Source organism: Aulonocara sp. 'chitande type north' Nkhata Bay, linkage group LG20 (assembly GCF_057382095.1).
Source record: "Aulonocara sp. 'chitande type north' Nkhata Bay isolate Kocher_YH1m ecotype deep benthic linkage group LG20, A_spYH_male_GT1.1, whole genome shotgun sequence".
Classification (NCBI taxonomy): domain Eukaryota; kingdom Metazoa; phylum Chordata; class Actinopteri; order Cichliformes; family Cichlidae; genus Aulonocara; species Aulonocara sp. 'chitande type north' Nkhata Bay.
In genome coordinates, this window is record NC_141363.1 from 502,543 (window position 1) to 519,267 (window position 16,725).

General features: G+C 41.4%; 1 protein-coding gene across 3 annotated transcripts in view; it reads left to right on the plus strand.

The window, feature by feature from the left end:
• The window catches only part of LOC147304710 (ERC protein 2), a 161,827-nt gene that overhangs the window by 5,737 nt on the left and 139,365 nt on the right, over positions 1–16,725 (plus strand). Inside the window, exons 3-8 of one of the 3 annotated variants that reach the window (XM_086276624.1) lie at positions 1,495–1,518; positions 1,628–2,383; positions 9,411–9,485; positions 10,327–10,371; positions 11,438–11,593; positions 14,880–15,047. In XM_086276624.1, coding sequence (XP_086132750.1) covers positions 1,495–1,518; positions 1,628–2,383; positions 9,411–9,485; positions 10,327–10,371; positions 11,438–11,593; positions 14,880–15,047 — 1,224 coding nt within the window. The remainder of the gene's footprint in view (positions 1–1,494; positions 1,519–1,627; positions 2,384–9,410; positions 9,486–10,326; positions 10,372–11,437; positions 11,594–14,879; positions 15,048–16,725) is intronic. The other 2 variants (XM_086276622.1, XM_086276623.1) reach the window with 2 other exon arrangements.

A 16,725-nucleotide genomic window follows, 5' to 3' on the forward strand; every position in this document is an offset into this window, starting at 1 on the left:
CATTTCCCCTGGATATTTTCTTTCTTTCCTTTTTGCTCTTTGAGAGACTGTGGAAAGAGTTCAGTCTGGCATGAGAACTTTGTTATTAGCATAAGGAATGTCACCTCTTCTCTCAGCAGCAGTGACCAGTTTTGTCCCCTAACCATCTGCCTGTTTTGCTTATGTTTGCGTCGGCTGCGTGTTTGTGTGCGTGCGCAGTTGCACGTGTGTATTTGTATCTTGGTTGTGTACGTGTTTGTGTGTAGGGCTCTCCTCCCACTCCGACTTAATATTCAATGCTTGTTGTTGCATTGATTATCTGTGTTCACCCTCGGCTGCCTCCTACGTCTCCACTCCGTGTCCTTGGCTCCATGCACCTTCTGGACTGGAAAAAAGAGCTTAGAATAATTGAGTAAAATAAGTAACACCTTCACACTGATTAGAAGATTGTAATTTAACTTTCTGATAAATCATTGTCTGAATTTTGTAAGTTGCTGTTTGTGTGTGTGTGTTTATTTAGACTATACTTTTTTTGAGCACAGTTACAATTTCATGTGTCTTTTTAAGCACTGATTGAATTTCCAATCAAAAACCAGGAAGCTATAAAAGCAAACGAACATAATATATTCTGTGTTCTTTTGCCTTGTGTGCTGCAAAAGCAGGAATGTCAAAAGAAATTGGTTGCCCCCAGCAACACACGGACATTTAGCGGTTAGTTGTTAAAATGGTAAATATATTGGCGTATTGGTTAGTCATTGCAGCGGAGAACCTCCGCAGCCTTACGGTTATGAGTCAAGTTCAGCAAATTTTGTTTAAACCCACAGAATTTATTTTAAGTTCCAGGTTAAGCCCTGCCAAGGTTTTAGATGCATTTCCATTCTTTATCGTGAAGAATTAAAAAATATATTTATGAGCCTATAAAGGTTCCCCCAGTTGTTCTATTGATTTTAGCTGAACGTTAAAGGTTTTCAAGGTCTCAACCTAAAAGTCAAATCTTGGACAATTATATGAAATGAATACAGGATTTTTGTTAATAGTAATGATAAGAAGAGAAAGAAGATGAAATCACTTCACAAAGACACAACTTTTTGTTTTCTTGCTGTCTCTGTGTTGCAGTCTGTTATGATATACTCACAACTTCACAAACCTTTGAACTTGGGAGGAGTAAACTTACTGTTAATTTGAAATATGGACTCTCTTTAGGTCATTTTACAATATTCATAAATTTGTTTACATCAGTTGATTTTTTATTTCTATATGGAATTCCTTCGTACTTGAAACTCTTTCTCAATCCTGTTGCTCTACTTGCAAGTAGCACAAAAGGAGCTTTTGTGTTCTCCATGTGCTTTGAGGAGAAAACCCGACCCCTTGTGGTCATAGTGTGTAACTAGTCTCCAAGAGCTTTGTGAATTAAGATGTCTAAATGAATCTAGCGAATGGTTATTTGTTCCTATCATGTCTCACTTTTGGCTTCTCATGTGTCTTTGTGTCTTACATCATCTCTCTCTGCTGCAGCCTGGGAATAACAGAAGAAACAAGGTCTGTCTTCATATACCGTCCCATACTTTACATATGTGTGTTTTCACGTTGTGCAGATTTGCTCATGTTTATTTAATTATTGAATAAATGGGAACTTTGTCTTTTATAGCAGCTTCCTTTAACAGTTCAGGAGCTTCAGGAGGAGCTGAGGGCTCATAGAGAGATGAACAGTCGCTCCCAGCAGCACCGTCAGCAGGGGAACTCCTATCGAGAGCTCCATATGGACCAGGACCTCAGAGGGGGACTCAGCCCTGGCCACAGTCCCAGACAAAGCCCCAGCAACCTGCAGAGTCCTGGACCAAAGAGCAGCCCTAGAGCCAGCCCATCCAACACCTACAATCCAAGGCAACAGGAAGCTGACATCATCATTCACAGCCCTGGATACGGCTGTAACACTGCAGTAGCCGCACAAAGAATCAGCCCAGCTGACACCCTTCAGCGTGGGCTGAGGAGCAGCCCAAATCAGCCTCTCTACAGTCCTAGCCAAGGTCCCGGGATTGTACCCAGCTCTGGTTCTCTTCACCCTTGTAGTCCCTGTCAGGTGCCTGGGTGTGACGGCTTTTCCTCACCTCCTCCCCTGGTTCCATCAGAGGAGAACTTCTTCCAACTGCAGTCAGAGCATGAGCGGCAGGCCAAGGAGCTATCCCTGCTGAGGAAGACCATGGAAGAGATGGAGATGAGAATTGATTCTCAGAAGCAGACGCTGGGCGCCCGGGACGAGAGCATCCAGAGACTGTTAGAGATGCTTCAAGGCCAAAGCCAAGGTCAAGGTCAGGGACACTGGGGACGGGGACAGCGGACAGGCATAATAACCATGGCAGCACAGGAGGCTGAAGCCCAGCTGGAGAACGTGCATTTGAGAGAGGTACACTTTTTCCTGCTGATATTTATACACATCTGAACCATTCATCTGCACTGTCAGAGCAATTTTAAGAGAAGGCTGAGCATTATGCACTTTACACTTTAGTGTAGAATTCTCGCAGGTTGAATCACGGTACTCGGTTGAATTTCCTGAATTACCTTTTGATTTAACAGTCACTGAGTCAAATATCCCTCATTACCAAATGAAAATCCTTGGCAAGTTAAGCCACTGTACGATCATATGCATATCATAAAACATTAACACAGCATGTCATTTTCAACACCAAAACATTGTCTGTTCTATAGGGTTTTAAAAACATTTTCACTTTAAAGCTGATGCTAAACTATTTGTGTTGCTAATGTTAATTGATGAGATTACACACTTGACTTAGGTGTGCATGCACGCCTAATCTGTATACATTTGTGTCAGTTTCTATGTATTAAGCAAAATGTGGGAGCAGGAATCAGCTCAGCAGGTCTTATCAATGGGCCAGATTAACATACGGCGAGCTCTAAGCCTGCGTTGAGCCATGCAGTTTTATAATCTGTGTGTACGTGTGTCCTCCTGAGTATACTCATATGGTAGCTGAACAAACAACAGTTTCTGTGCTGTTTGCAGCATTTGATATTCATCTTTAATTCTGCAGCCCATGACTTGTTATGCCTTCAAATAAATACTTAACTAGATAAATCAAAATTGAGTTTAGCCAATGGAAAAACAAACACTTCTTCAGGTGCTCATACGTCTCTATTGCCCGTTGTTTCTTTTCACAATTAGAGTTTTATTATGTAGCAGCCCTGCAGCCAGTGCTGGTGTAGCACAGGTGTATCGGTATTCTCTGCCATTAGGGGCAATACTAGGCTGCTCTGTGCTCCTCACTACTGCCTTATCTATTTTTAACTCCTAAATCTTCTTAGCCTTTAATTTCTCTACCTCTGTGTGTGTGTGTGTTTTATGTCGGTGCATGCTACCGATATTGCTTGTATCATTCTGTTCTTGTTTTTCTGTCTTTGTTTGTCTGCCTCTCTGCGTCTGCTGTGCAAACTCAAAAACAAAATTGTGTGTGTGTGTGCGCGCGCGTGTTCGTGTGTCTGTGAATGAGCATGCGTACACATCTGGAGCCAATCGGCTTAGTGTTTTCAAGTGAGAACACTCCCTCTCTGGGTGGCTGATGGGATATCCGCCCATTTAGTCACTGTGGTGATTTTGTTTAAGGGGAATGTGGGTGTTTCAGTCCATGCTAATGCAACCACTGCTGTGTATGTTTGGGTGTGTGTGTGTGTGTGTAATGTGTGGGACCTAACCATGCTGTGTGTGTAAGAGGTGAGTACCTGCTCACACACACTGCGTGCTGTGCTATTTTTAAGTACTGGACAGCTTAACATATGCTAGGAGGAGGAGGGGACATGTGTCAGGGAGAGAGGGAGAGAGGGAGTTCAGATTTTAGAAAGTAGAAAAACATGCTGTGTTTGTCTGAATATTAATGTATGATTAATGAGTGAAAACAGCCTGACCTCCCTGATTGAATAGAGAAGTGATTGTTCTCTCAGTTTCCCCCCCAAGTTTCCCAGTTTCTGGTCTCAAATATATATATATATATATATATATATATATATATATATATATATATATATATATATATATATATATATATATATATATATATATATATCTATATATATATGTATATATATATATATGTGTGTGTGTGTGTATATATGTGTGTGTGTGTGTATATATGTGTGTGTGTGTATATATGTGTGTGTGTGTATATATGTGTATATGATGTCTTTGAAATGTTTCTTCCCTTTTTTGCCTTCAAGAAAATAATTTGGTGGTGGTAAAAAAGTGGAAACCTTTTCCTGTTGTTTAGTGTCACTATTATTGACTCATTAAGATCTCCATCTAAACATGTTAGGAACTTAAACATTAATTAATTGATTGGTACAGTATCATCAAGCCTAGTTTGCGGACACAGGGGATACAGTCAAACTTATAGATAAATCTCTCTCTCCTCGTATTATTTGGTCAAGTGTGCAAACGTCTTTATCAAATATAAAATAATTTAAAATGCAGCAAAACATACATAATGCTAAAAAAAGAATTCAGTAAATAGGCCCCCTTCTGTATATTCTTACTGGTCAGACTAAAGGCCTTTAAAATCACTGTATATTGCACATTTTGATAGTGAATTGGTGTGAATGGCTGCATTAAGGATACCTGAGTTTGAAATAATATTTTTAACAACGAATGTTACACGTCCGGTGGGTAAAATTGCTAAGACAGACTTGTGCCTCCTTTTTTTCACTATCATGGCGCTGCCTTTTGAACTGCCAGGATGTCGTTTCTCTTAGTTCCAAAACAAATGTAAAATTTTGTTTTGGCAGACTGGAGGACAGTTTTCAGTCTCCAGTTACTTCCCGAGCCTGTGTAGATCTCTATTACATACTGCCAGTCAGCAACATTTTGTGGTTTGCCTCTTAAAAAACCATTAATCAGATAATCAGATTATCGTAGTCTTTTAATGATGTAACACCAAGTTCCTTTGCAGTTTTAGGTTCTGGATGTTCTTTGTAGATCCAAACATGTTACCGACCTGTTGCCATTTAACTAAATGTGGAATTTTCCACCACATATTTGTTGTGTGTAACATGTCATAACTTTGCCTGCTCCAGCTTTGGTCTTTTTTGTAACCATGTTGCTGCCATCATGTTTCTCTTCTTTCAGCTGCTCCCTTTAAGCTCCTCACAGTTTCAACATTTTTCTAATATGTTTTTCAGTGTAGCTCGTTCATCACCACTGCCTTAAACATTTGTTAAGTAGTTTAATGCATTTGTCACTTTGTGGGTGGTGATGAATTAAAATGCTCAGAGGTTGTTTTATCCAAGCAGTAGCCTACTTCCTGTGAAGGCATCTTGTAATTTTTGCTTTACGTTGCAAAGGCGAGTCGGTGACGGTAGCTCAGCTGTTGCCTCTATCTGGGACCACTGCTGTCAGCTTTTTGATTAGCTCCACAGGAAACTAGCCCGACTTCCTTTCATTACCGCACCCATTACTCCTCATCTAAATCTAAATCTCAGCTTGTTTACTTTAAACTGAGATCATAAACGCCCCTTTTTTCAGTTTGCCTCTCATTTTCATTTACTTATTTTTTGCTGGAATGAAGTGGCCTTCTTAACTCTGTGCTTTATCGAAGGAAAGCTGAAGACATCCATTAAAGTGTGTTTGTATGATGAAAATCAGAGGACTGACGGATGTTTCTCCGCATACCATCCAGGACAGACGACGGCCATATGTTAAATCACTTGAACCAGCTGTTTGTGCTTATGTGTGGATTTGCAGTGTGTACGGATGGAGAGCGCACTCCATCACTCCTTCACCTGCTGATGTATGTTGTCACATGTATGTTGTGTGCACAGGGGTGTTCTCTCACTTGTGTTTCCTGTTCAACTTTGTCACTGATCCGAATACCTTAATTGCACAAATCCAGCATAGAAACACTGGCACATGTTTCTCAGCCCATTCATAGCACTCATAGACTGATCTGGACTAAAAATGATTTGGATCCACACATTTTAGTCACTTTTAAAAAGTGTTAGTGGGCCACCTGAACTTTTGCAGTACCAGCAAGGTCCACAGAGTGGCAGTGTTCTATCAGAGTTTGACCACTGCAGCGATTACAATCACAAACTGAGCCAAAGTTGTGTGTGATGGGACCACATACACACACACAGAGACACACACACGCTGAGAGGCATAAATCTGGGCCTAATTGACTCTCCCCAGCCGTCAGGTCCCTGCAGACCCAATAATAACAGCCTCACCACTGGTCTGTTCCTGCCCAGACCTGACCTGCTGCCAAATGTGTCCAAACACACACACATTCACACTTTCACAATGAGCTTTTTACTTGGAGATGGCATGTATTCTTTATACGTAACCTACTACAGATGCCGTATGGTCAGCCGGGGCTCTAAAGTTCGGCCCCCTATTGTATCTCGCTCGGTGTGATCGTTTAAGGCTGCGCACTGCTCTGTTGCTGAGAAAAAGGAGTCCCTGTTGTTCTGCTTTTATATACCATGACTGGCTTCAGAGCTTCTGCTGCTTTTTTGGCATGCCTTTATCTCTTTAGCTTTCCAATGCCAGCATGTTGGAATGAAGTGGAAATTCGTGTCAGCAAATCTTTTTTCTTTAATCTTTTTCCCGCTTTTCCTTTCTGCTTACTTTCTCATGCCACCAAGCTCAGCAGCAAAATATTGATGTCTATCCTGCCTCTCTGTCTGGATATGTTTGTCTATGCACTATTTCTTTTGTTCATCCCAGTGTGTTTTGTTTTTTGAGAAGCCAAACTTTCAGCCTTTGCTATAGAAACCCATCTCAGCTACCATCCGAAGACTACTGCAAATAACATCAGCAAAAAACTCACATGCATACACGTATACCAATTTTCCCTTTTCCTCACCAAAACATGGGCACCACCTACTTGCCATGCTCTGCTAATTTCCCAGAATGTCTGAGTGGAAAAGTTTATCAGGACAAGATTACACCCCTCAAAGCTTCTCCTCACCTTGCAACCTCCAACTATTTCCCAACAAAAGTCTTTGATCGCCGCAGTTTTTCCATTTATCTTTTCAAACTTTTAATCCACCGAGCCGATAGGCAGACACATTTGTGGCAAGCAACTGTTTCCTTTTGTTTTTGACTTTTTTCTCACTGATGTTGAGGGGATAGGAATGCGATTAGTGAACATACATATATGTGTGTGTGTCTCTATCAGTGCATGTTTCGGTGTGTGCACGCTGTACATGACACCATTGCCTTGAGGCTAGAATTGAACCTTTTGACCGTATCCTTCACTCAGGATGCCGGCACTTATTGCTATAGTGTTACGTTTGATCCTATTCATTCCATATGCTCAGTCCCTCGGACACATGTGGAGCAGAGAGGACGGTCTTTGATGACGTTCTCTCTTGCAGGGCTTCGTTTCCCCACTGAGAGACACAACAGTTTGCAGAACTGTTGCTGATAACAAGTTCATAGACACACTTTCTCAGAGGAACCAAAGAAAGTGTACAGGCAGTCAAAAAGACAGACATGCGCATTGTGACAAATCAGTCACTTTAATAAGGACTTGAACTGTGGTGGCAGTGGGAATGCTAGTCTGTGGGAGGCATGCTCTGACAGCAGTAATCCCTCCTTATCCACAACTGACACGGACAAGTGGATAAGGTCCTTGTCTGCTGTCATTTCCACTCACTGGCAGAACTGACAACCTGTTGCTTATTTATGATTGTTATGCTTCATGGCATGATGAGCTGTTTCAGTGCATTCAGTCTTCTCAGTTTTAGGCTTTGGTGTGTACATTTATGCATGAACAGTGATGCAAAGTTATAACAAAATAAAACACTTTATAATGTTTTAAGCATTTTCTGTCCTGTTAGTGTAATATTAGAGGTAACTTTTGAATGGTGAATTCACTGAGCATGTGCTTTTTGTGGTTAGATTATTAGTAATACATGTGTGGATTCACTCTATAGATCACCTTTGTCATTCATTAGTTTACTGTAGCGGTTTCCAGTCCCGCACAAACATCTTATACATTGAGTTCTCTATAAAGACGACAGTGGTGCTCTGCGGTTCCTTAAAATCAAATGTTTGTGGGGGATTGAAAGCACAGTATCACAGAGGTGCCCCTTTAAGCAAGGGCCACTCCCTCATTACCAAAACTGATCCTCTCCGTGCTCTGGTCAAGCCGCTTGGTGGCGAGAAGATCAGACTGGTTGTGCTGGGCGGTCGTGTTGTAAACATGTTTGACTCTGTGGGTGCAAAACTGCATTTCTTAAAAACAACACTGCTCACAGCAATGTCCTTGTGAAGTAGTGTTTCAATGAATTTAGGCAGGCACGTCTTTGTATGGCATCTTTGTTAGACACATGTACCTGCACAGAAATGAGATGTTAAACTCGTGGATGCTCGGGTAGTGGCGAGGCAATTTAAAGCTAAGCTTCAGTGATGGTAGAGAAGTGTGTGCACTCCACACTGTATATAAATGCCACTTGTTTTGCACATATTCAACTCTGTATATTTTTATATATTTTATTATTATTATTATTTTATTTTATTTTTTTACTATTTAATTTGTAAAAATGTGTATACACACACACACACACACACACACACACACGTAGGAAAATATTTAGTATACACATCCAGAAATGCATACACTATTATATATTGTACATATATTTATTAGTTTCAGGTTGGCCATTCTTGTATTTTGCTCGTTTGTGTTGTTGTGTTTGCACATCTCTGTTGCTTGTGGGGCTCGCACACAAGAATTTCACTCGCATGTGCTGTGCCAGTGTGCCTGCACATGTGATGTGACAATAAAAAGTGATTTGATTTGATTTGATTTGATTTGATTTGGGGCCATTTTCTAACAGTAACTTTAATGTGTAGGAATGTGTGTGTCTGTTAGCTTGTGTGCTTTTTGTGTAGGCATAACTGTAGGTCAGAGCTACCATTAATTATTGATATAAAAAGCTTAGCGCATGTGCTGGCAGAAAGTGTTGCTAAGCAAGAGCTTTAGCATGCCAGAGACATCTGCGAGAGAGAACCAGAGAACAAGTGAGAGATAAGAAATCGAAAGATTGAGGCTGAAAGCAGGATAGAGGCAGATTCAAATGACCTAAAGCTAAGTGTGTCAGGTACCTGCTAGCAAACCGAGACAGAAAAAGAAGACAGAAGAAGAGAGGGCAGAGAAAATAGACACCTGCTGCTGGAGATGGAAAAAGGGAGAGCTTCAGATCGGGCACCAGCTGACCATAGATGAACTTTGTTTTGTTTTGCAAAATTCGAGACAGAGAAGTGGATAATGTAATGTTACATAACAAAAGATGATATAAGGACAATGTAGGAGAGATAAAACTGGTGACACTGATCGGTGTGCCTTTTGAAGTAGCTCTGACGCTCTTAGAAAGTGTTAAAGATGATGAGCCGTCAGGCTTATTTTTACCGGGTCCCTCCCCAGGAGCTTCATCGCCGAAACCAGCTCCAGGCCGATCCGGCCAAAACCAGGGCTCTGCAGACTGTCATTGATATGAAGGTAGGACTAAGAGTTACTCTCACAGCAAGAGCTGTTTTAAGTAATAATGTGCTGGAGTGTGTGTACTGGTGCAATAGGTTTATCTGAAATTCATATATGTCTGAGTTTTTGGCCGTTTATCATAAATATGAAACAGTTTTTTTTTAATCCAGCTAATGTCACCATTTTATTTCAGCAGTGTTATTTGCTCTTGCATTTGTATGTTCAAAACATCATTTTAAGTACACCTAGAATGCGCGTAACAGCAGCGGATCTCTCTATATAGCAAAGATGAACATGAAGAAACAGTCTGGAGAACTTTATGTTATAGTTACCTTGCATCTGCATGGCAGCCATGCCCAAGTAAAGTCCATTATTGGCACATGCGGAGTTGAGCACTTATTCAATTTGTTTCAAATGTCACATATGGAAGCTTTCACTCTCATCGCAGCCCTTTGAAGTTGTCAGTGCTGTGAAAAAATGCAGTTGCCTCCACATGTGTCCATGTGCACACCCACGCACACACATTTATTGTTCATTCAGCAAACACTTGCTTTAAAAGTGGATCCTTTACAGCAAAACCACAGTTATTTTTCACACATACTCTGTGATTTGTCTGCCTATTAACAGACTGCACATGTGCTAGCTCACGGTGCCTCGCGGTGTTTTTAAGGCGAGAAAGGGTCTAAATTAAATCTGACTGAATTCATTAGAAACGGGCAGACAAACACAGTTGCCAGGAGGCTTTGACGTATTGTAGGGGAGAGTAAGAACAAAAGAAAGTCATCTCTAGCGTTGTTAGTAATGCGTGATTGCTTTGTTAAACTACCCTGTGTTGGATGTGTCCACTTTGTAATTACAGGCGACCACCCCCCCTTTTTGTTTTGATCCCGATGTTATCTGGCAGGTACAGTACTGAGTCGACACCTTTTGGTCTTGCTGTGAGCTCAACACTCATACAGTATTTCTGTTTCTAGCTTTCAATACCATGAATTCAGTTGAAATGCAACTTGGATGTCCCATAAAACTTTATGTCAGTGGTTTTAAGATCCAGCTTTTATGTAGTTCTAATGAATGTTTTATATGCTAAAATATGCATTTTGCTTCCTCCCCCTCTGTTGTGCAGGAGAAACAGATCAAAATCAGACATTTTTATAGACGTGTTTGTCTCTATGGTTTTATGTGTGTGAACTGGATGCGGCAGGAGGACTCCCATCACTGTCTGAGTGCCTTACCTTGACTTTTTCTGGGTCCATGTTGAAAGTTTGCATCCTTGCATAGACTCTTTCTGTGCATGTGTGTTTTGTATATGCATATGCTTTATGCATTTCTCCTTGGTCTTTTGTGTGCACTTTTATGCAGCACCATGTGCTAGGCAAGGCTGATGTCATAGGATGTAATAGAGGTCAGATGCTTACATGTTGCCTATGGTTTCTGCTGATGGCAACATGCAATCTGCTTCCACTTATTAAATTACCTTTCTCTTCTTTTCCAAGGTTTTGCATTTAATGTATGTTTGAAACTATGCAACTAAACAACCTCAGGACCTGTCCATGACAGACCCTTTTATTCCCTCATAGGCTCTGCAGATGAATAATATCTTGGCTGTACACCAATGTCTGCCAAAATATTTCCCCTTCTTTTCCAGACATTTTACTCAGACATAGGACTGTACATTACATTTATATATGGGAGGATTTGTGTAAATGCACTGACTTGGTTTATATGAAATCTCTGTGTGATTTAGATTAATATGTTGACTCAAACATACTAGAAATATGTTTACACAGACAGATGCTGGTAGAGAGATATGTCAACCAAGTGATATTCTATCAATCACATTTTTAATGTATCTGTAGAGCGCTAACTGTCTACTAATGCACGCGCTAGGTAATCTATCTTTTAGCCCCACAGCTTAATATTCTTGGCCAGGTCTTTGCTGACTGTTTGCCTGCCTACTGTTGCTGGTGCAGGACACCAAGATCTCTTCCCTGGAGAGGAACATCAGAGACTTAGAGGATGAAGTCCAGATGCTAAAGACCAGCGGCCTGCTGCACTCTGATGAGAGGCAGGATGAGCTCAAGCAGGTGGAGGTCTACAAGAGCCATTCTAAATTCATGAAGACTAAGGTAGAATATCTTTGCATGCCACCTGAGATGACTCCACGCCGCGTGATCCGGGACGTGCATGTTTGTCTCAAGTATAAATAGCCAGAAGGCCAGAAACTGTTGCATGTTGCATGTTGCCATTGCTTGTTTATGGGGAAACAAGATGAATGTGGAAAAATCTTAACTGGCAAACTGCATGAATCTGTATTTTGTATTGTGTGTTTTAGCTGCATTCGCACTAAGCCTCTCATGTTGCATGGGTGCCAAGAACTCCTACATGTGTATGTATTTCTTATTTGATATTTAAAGCCAGGTTGTGAGTAGTGAAAAGCAGTACTTGCTTATTTGCCCTGGACTTCAGTGTGATCACTAAGCATTATACAACCCTCCTGTCAGGAACGATCAGTTAACAGTGCGCTGTGTCGGTTTCCTGACTAAGAATCTTTTATCCCAGGCCGTATACTGGTTTATTCATCAACGCACAAATGTGTCTAAAGCCGCACAGATGACATGCACATATATGAACGTGCACACACGCATGCTGTATGTATCCAAACCCTGTTAAAAATGTAGTTTCAGGTTTCACTGAGTATCAAGACAAGTGCTCATGACGGTTGAGGCCCATGAGTTGCGCTCCATTTGGTTCATTAATGGTGCTCATTGTAGGGCTCATTTGTCATTGCATCGGGGAAGTTCCTGATGCAATCATAAAAGAGATGTTTTTATGAATGGGGCCCTGACAGATGAATGTGAGCTTACAACGGCAGAGGAACAGAGGAAAGAGCTCTCTCTTCACCCATACCGACCCGGGGTGATATACATCACAGCGACGGCCCCCGGCTCGTTCTCCCGTGGCTCGTCTTTCTTCGTACAGTCACAGAGAAACACAGCAAGTCGCCACGCACATGGATATGCACCGATTCATTCTACATGCTGGTAGTGTTTAGGGTCCGGGTCTATCAGCAGTGTTGGTGACTGGTGTTGAGGTGGGACTGCGATAAGAGAAACCAGAGAGGGCGGCATCGCTGTCCTCTCTGGTTTCTCCTCTGGACTTTGATCTGCTCAAACACTGCAAAAATGGCTTTGGAGAATGCGAACACGTGTTAGAGGGTACGCGAGAGCTGGAGCAGGTAAATTTGCTTACCCTTTCGCAAGCCAAGGCTGTGTGGTTGAGGAGTGCAGTGTGTGAAGTAGAGTGGCTGGGCACACAGCTTGTGCTGCATTTTAGTGGCTTGCTGTTTTCTTGTCTTTGTAGGAGCAGGCCTTGTCACCATGTGTGTCTTCCATCAGACCAGCTCCCACCTTCCTCCCCACCCAACAGCCTTGGATCACAGAACAAGCAGAAGTACCCCTCTCATTAGTCTCTCTCCTCTCTCATTATTTCTTCATAGCTTAATAGTCTTTGAAATATCTGCTCCTTATTTTAATTATAATGCCTTTTTATCATTAGTGCACTGACTTCTCATTTCCTGACTTGTTTTTCTTAGTGTTCAGTCACCGCAGTGATCTCTCTTATTGCATAGCCTCATATTTCGATCTCCTTTCCCCTGCGTTTCATCTCAGTGCTGGATTTCTCATATGCTGTCTCTGTGACTGAAGGTCTATCAGCCAGACGCTGAGCCAGTCAGAATCCCCCTTTTATGAAGTGAACCTTGCTCATGCAATTTGAGAAATCTCTCTTCAGCTTTGTGCATTTTTGGCAGCAGTAGACAGATGACAGTATTCTCTACATAGCAAGCCTGAGCACAGAAACCACTCTGTGTTAGAGCATTTTATTTCCTTTGTGGTTTTCTGTTATGTTCTATATGGGTTTCCTTAAAACAAATCTGTTTCCGTCTCTCTGTGAATGTTTGTCTCTTGGCTGGGGTGTGTGCACACAGTAGGTCTGGGACTCCTCCAAGTGAGGATTGATAATATAGGGCTGATGATGATTCCAGGACATCATCGCTCCACAAAATATGTCACAACTGACGTGTTTATATTGCAATAAATGGATAACAAAACATTCTGCTTTTCCTAATTGAGTCACAGCATCAGAGACGTTTCAGATTTCCTTTTTTTATTAATCAGTGACACAGTTTACAGGATGTAAGTTTGTATGTATTACTCACTTCTATTTTAAAGAGCAGCTTAAGACTGCTGTTGCCTTTAAAATAGTGTATTCGATATGCTTGTTCTGGAGGTCAGACTCAGTTTGCAGTGACACTAGTGCACCTCAGGTAACTTGAATATAATGAAAAAGTTATTTTTTGTGGTTTAATTAAAAAAGGCACATGTTCATATATTCTGTGGTCAATACACGTGTAGTGAAAGATATCAGGTCATTGTTTTTGTCTCAATTTGTTGGTTTCTAAGTCATGAAAATTAGAAATCCCCAAAGCATTTCCTGACAACAATTAAAGAAATCCCTTCCAAAATTCCATCTCCTGCAGTGTTGGTTCATTTGCTACAAACTGCTGCGTCAGAGCAGTCTGGCATGGAGGCAAAAAGCTTGTGGCACTGCTAAGGTTTTATTGAAGACCAGGCTGCTGTGATGGAAGCCTTCATCGTGTATATTTTGGGGTTGGCTTCTGGCCGATGAAGCACAATAATAACATGAAACACAAAATTAACTTTCATCTGAAAGTAGCAGTCCAGTTCTAGTTCACCTCAATCCAGGTAAGACACTATTAGAAGTGTGACAGCAGCCTCAGCCCACTCCAAGTTCTTGAGTTGACATCTTCTGATTTCTCTTTGTTTGTGTCCTTTTTCTTACCATGCATTTACCTTCCAGTCAAATTTCCATTATTACGCTATCACTACCCTCTGTACTTTTAAGGCTAAGCGTAAAACTTTCCTAGCCTGCCTTTCAGCAATGATCTTCGGTGGTTTACCCTCTTTGTGGAGAGCATAGGTCATCAGGCCTCTGGACAACACTCAAGTCACCAGCCTTCCCCTTGATTGTGGTTGTGGGAACTGAACTAGGCTAAGAAACACATGAGATGTATACTCTTTGAATTCAATCAAACTCCAAATTCTAACAATTTTGAAATGCTGGATTTATGATTTTCAGTTTCTGTGAGCTAAAAAAGGCTTTTGTGAAAAGCTGATCTGTTTAAATTAAACTACAAAAAATAAACTTTTCATGATATTCAGATTCTTTTATATGCACTAGTCTGACACTGGTGTATCTGTATCATTGGTGTGTCATTGGTTTAAATGAAAAGTCATATTTTTGAATGCATGTCTTATCTACAAGTATATATCAAGTATATCTCACTGATGACCCTTATTTGTGTGTTTGTGTGTGTGTTTGCGTGATTGTCAGATAGAGCAGCTGAAGCAGGAGCTGAACAGGAAGGAGTCTGAGATGCAGGCGCTGCAGACCAAACTAGAAACACTGACCAATCAGAACTCGGACTGCAAGCAGCACATCGAAGTGCTAAAAGAGTCGCTCAGTGCCAAGGAGCAGCGCGCCAATACACTCCAGACAGAGGTCAGTGTGTGCACATTCACACATGGAGAAAAGCAAAATCCAAAGACATACAAACACACACCAGTAAAGCCACAAACATGCAAACACTGACACTGCACTAAACCGCTTTCCAGCTTCTTGGAAAATAATTTCAAAGATACACACATCACGAGACGGACACTCTGTAGATCACTGCAGTAATAAAGACTGGAAGAAACACCGTTCTGACCACTGTGCATCTATTGGTGCATACAATAGTAACTTTGCATGGTCTTTGTTAGGAGAGAAACTGTATGTGTGCAAAAAATCCTGCTTTTTTCTGTTTTGTGTTTCTTTCTCCTTCTGTTTCTCTAACGGCCGCTGAGGTGGGTGGAAAAAATGTCCATGCGTGTGGTTCCTTTAGTCCACCAGTGGGTTTGTGCGTGTGGGCGGGTCAGTCAGAGGGCTGAAGAAAGCTGGCAGCTTTTTCTTGGTCATGTTTGAAGTTCTAAACTCTGTGGCTCTAATGATTTTATCACTGCTGTTAGAGATGGAGGTGGGTTGTATTTAGTGAGATATAGGTGTGTGTGTGTGTGTGTGTGGGGGGGGAGGTGGGGATTGGTGAGCATTTAGCATTTTTCTACATAACTCTCTAGACTTGGAAGTGATACTTTAGATCTCTTTGTGTTCAGCAGTTGAGAGTGGTCTGCTAACTATGTCCACTCATCATTACAGGAAGCAATTTGGGCCAAAATTAGGCCTAATTGTCCATACATGTGCAAGGAATTTTGGCCCTTGTAGTTAGTTGAATACATCATACGAAAAGAAATTGGTTTTCAGTGGGTGGTTTTTGTAAGTGTGCATTTTTCTCTTTTTTTTTGTTCTACTGAAAATGCATGTTTAAAAAAATGTATGCGTGTACAAGTCATGGGTGTGAGGAGAACAGGGCCTGACCAAGCAATATTAGCTTCTCACAAATCGCTATTAAGTGCCCAATACTGCCAAAATATATTCAAAATGAAAACAACATATGGATTTTTATTGAAAATCTGATCATTTACAAAGTGACAAACGCTAAATGAAACACAAACTGAAGAAGCAGGGGATGCGTGGTTCAGGAACACATGGGTCTGATTGGGAAAGGCGACTGACGTGGGACCAGGGCATAGGTGGAAACAGTTAAGGTGGGGAAGTCAAAAATAAACATAAAACAGGAGGTAACCAAGAAACGTACATCTAACACTGAAGGGGGAAATAAAAACACAAATGAGCACCACAAAACCAACAAGTATGACAAGAACCATGCCAGCTGCAGTCTAAATCCACCAAAATAACAGGGGTTCTGCAGCCCGTGGTTCATGGATGCTTTGGCTTTGTTTGCATTTTGGACAGATCCTTTTTACTGCCGCAGACCGGTGTCAGTGTAATTTTTAACTTCAGTGGGAAAAGCTGATAGTAAAGTAGAAATAATTACATCTGCTTATGCAATGCTCACGCAGAACTGAAGATGCACGCCAGGGAAAGATGTAATCACCTCAAATGCTTCTGACATAGATTGCATCACTGTACCAACATCAGCAGCCGGGCTAAGTGGTCACACAAATCTAGTTATCAGCTCGTTAAGTTAACCAGGGTTCCTTTTATTTGAAAGGGGTGGTGATGGCAGCAGAGCAGCTGGTTTTACACAGGAAGATAAAACTATATGAAGGCGTTAAACTGA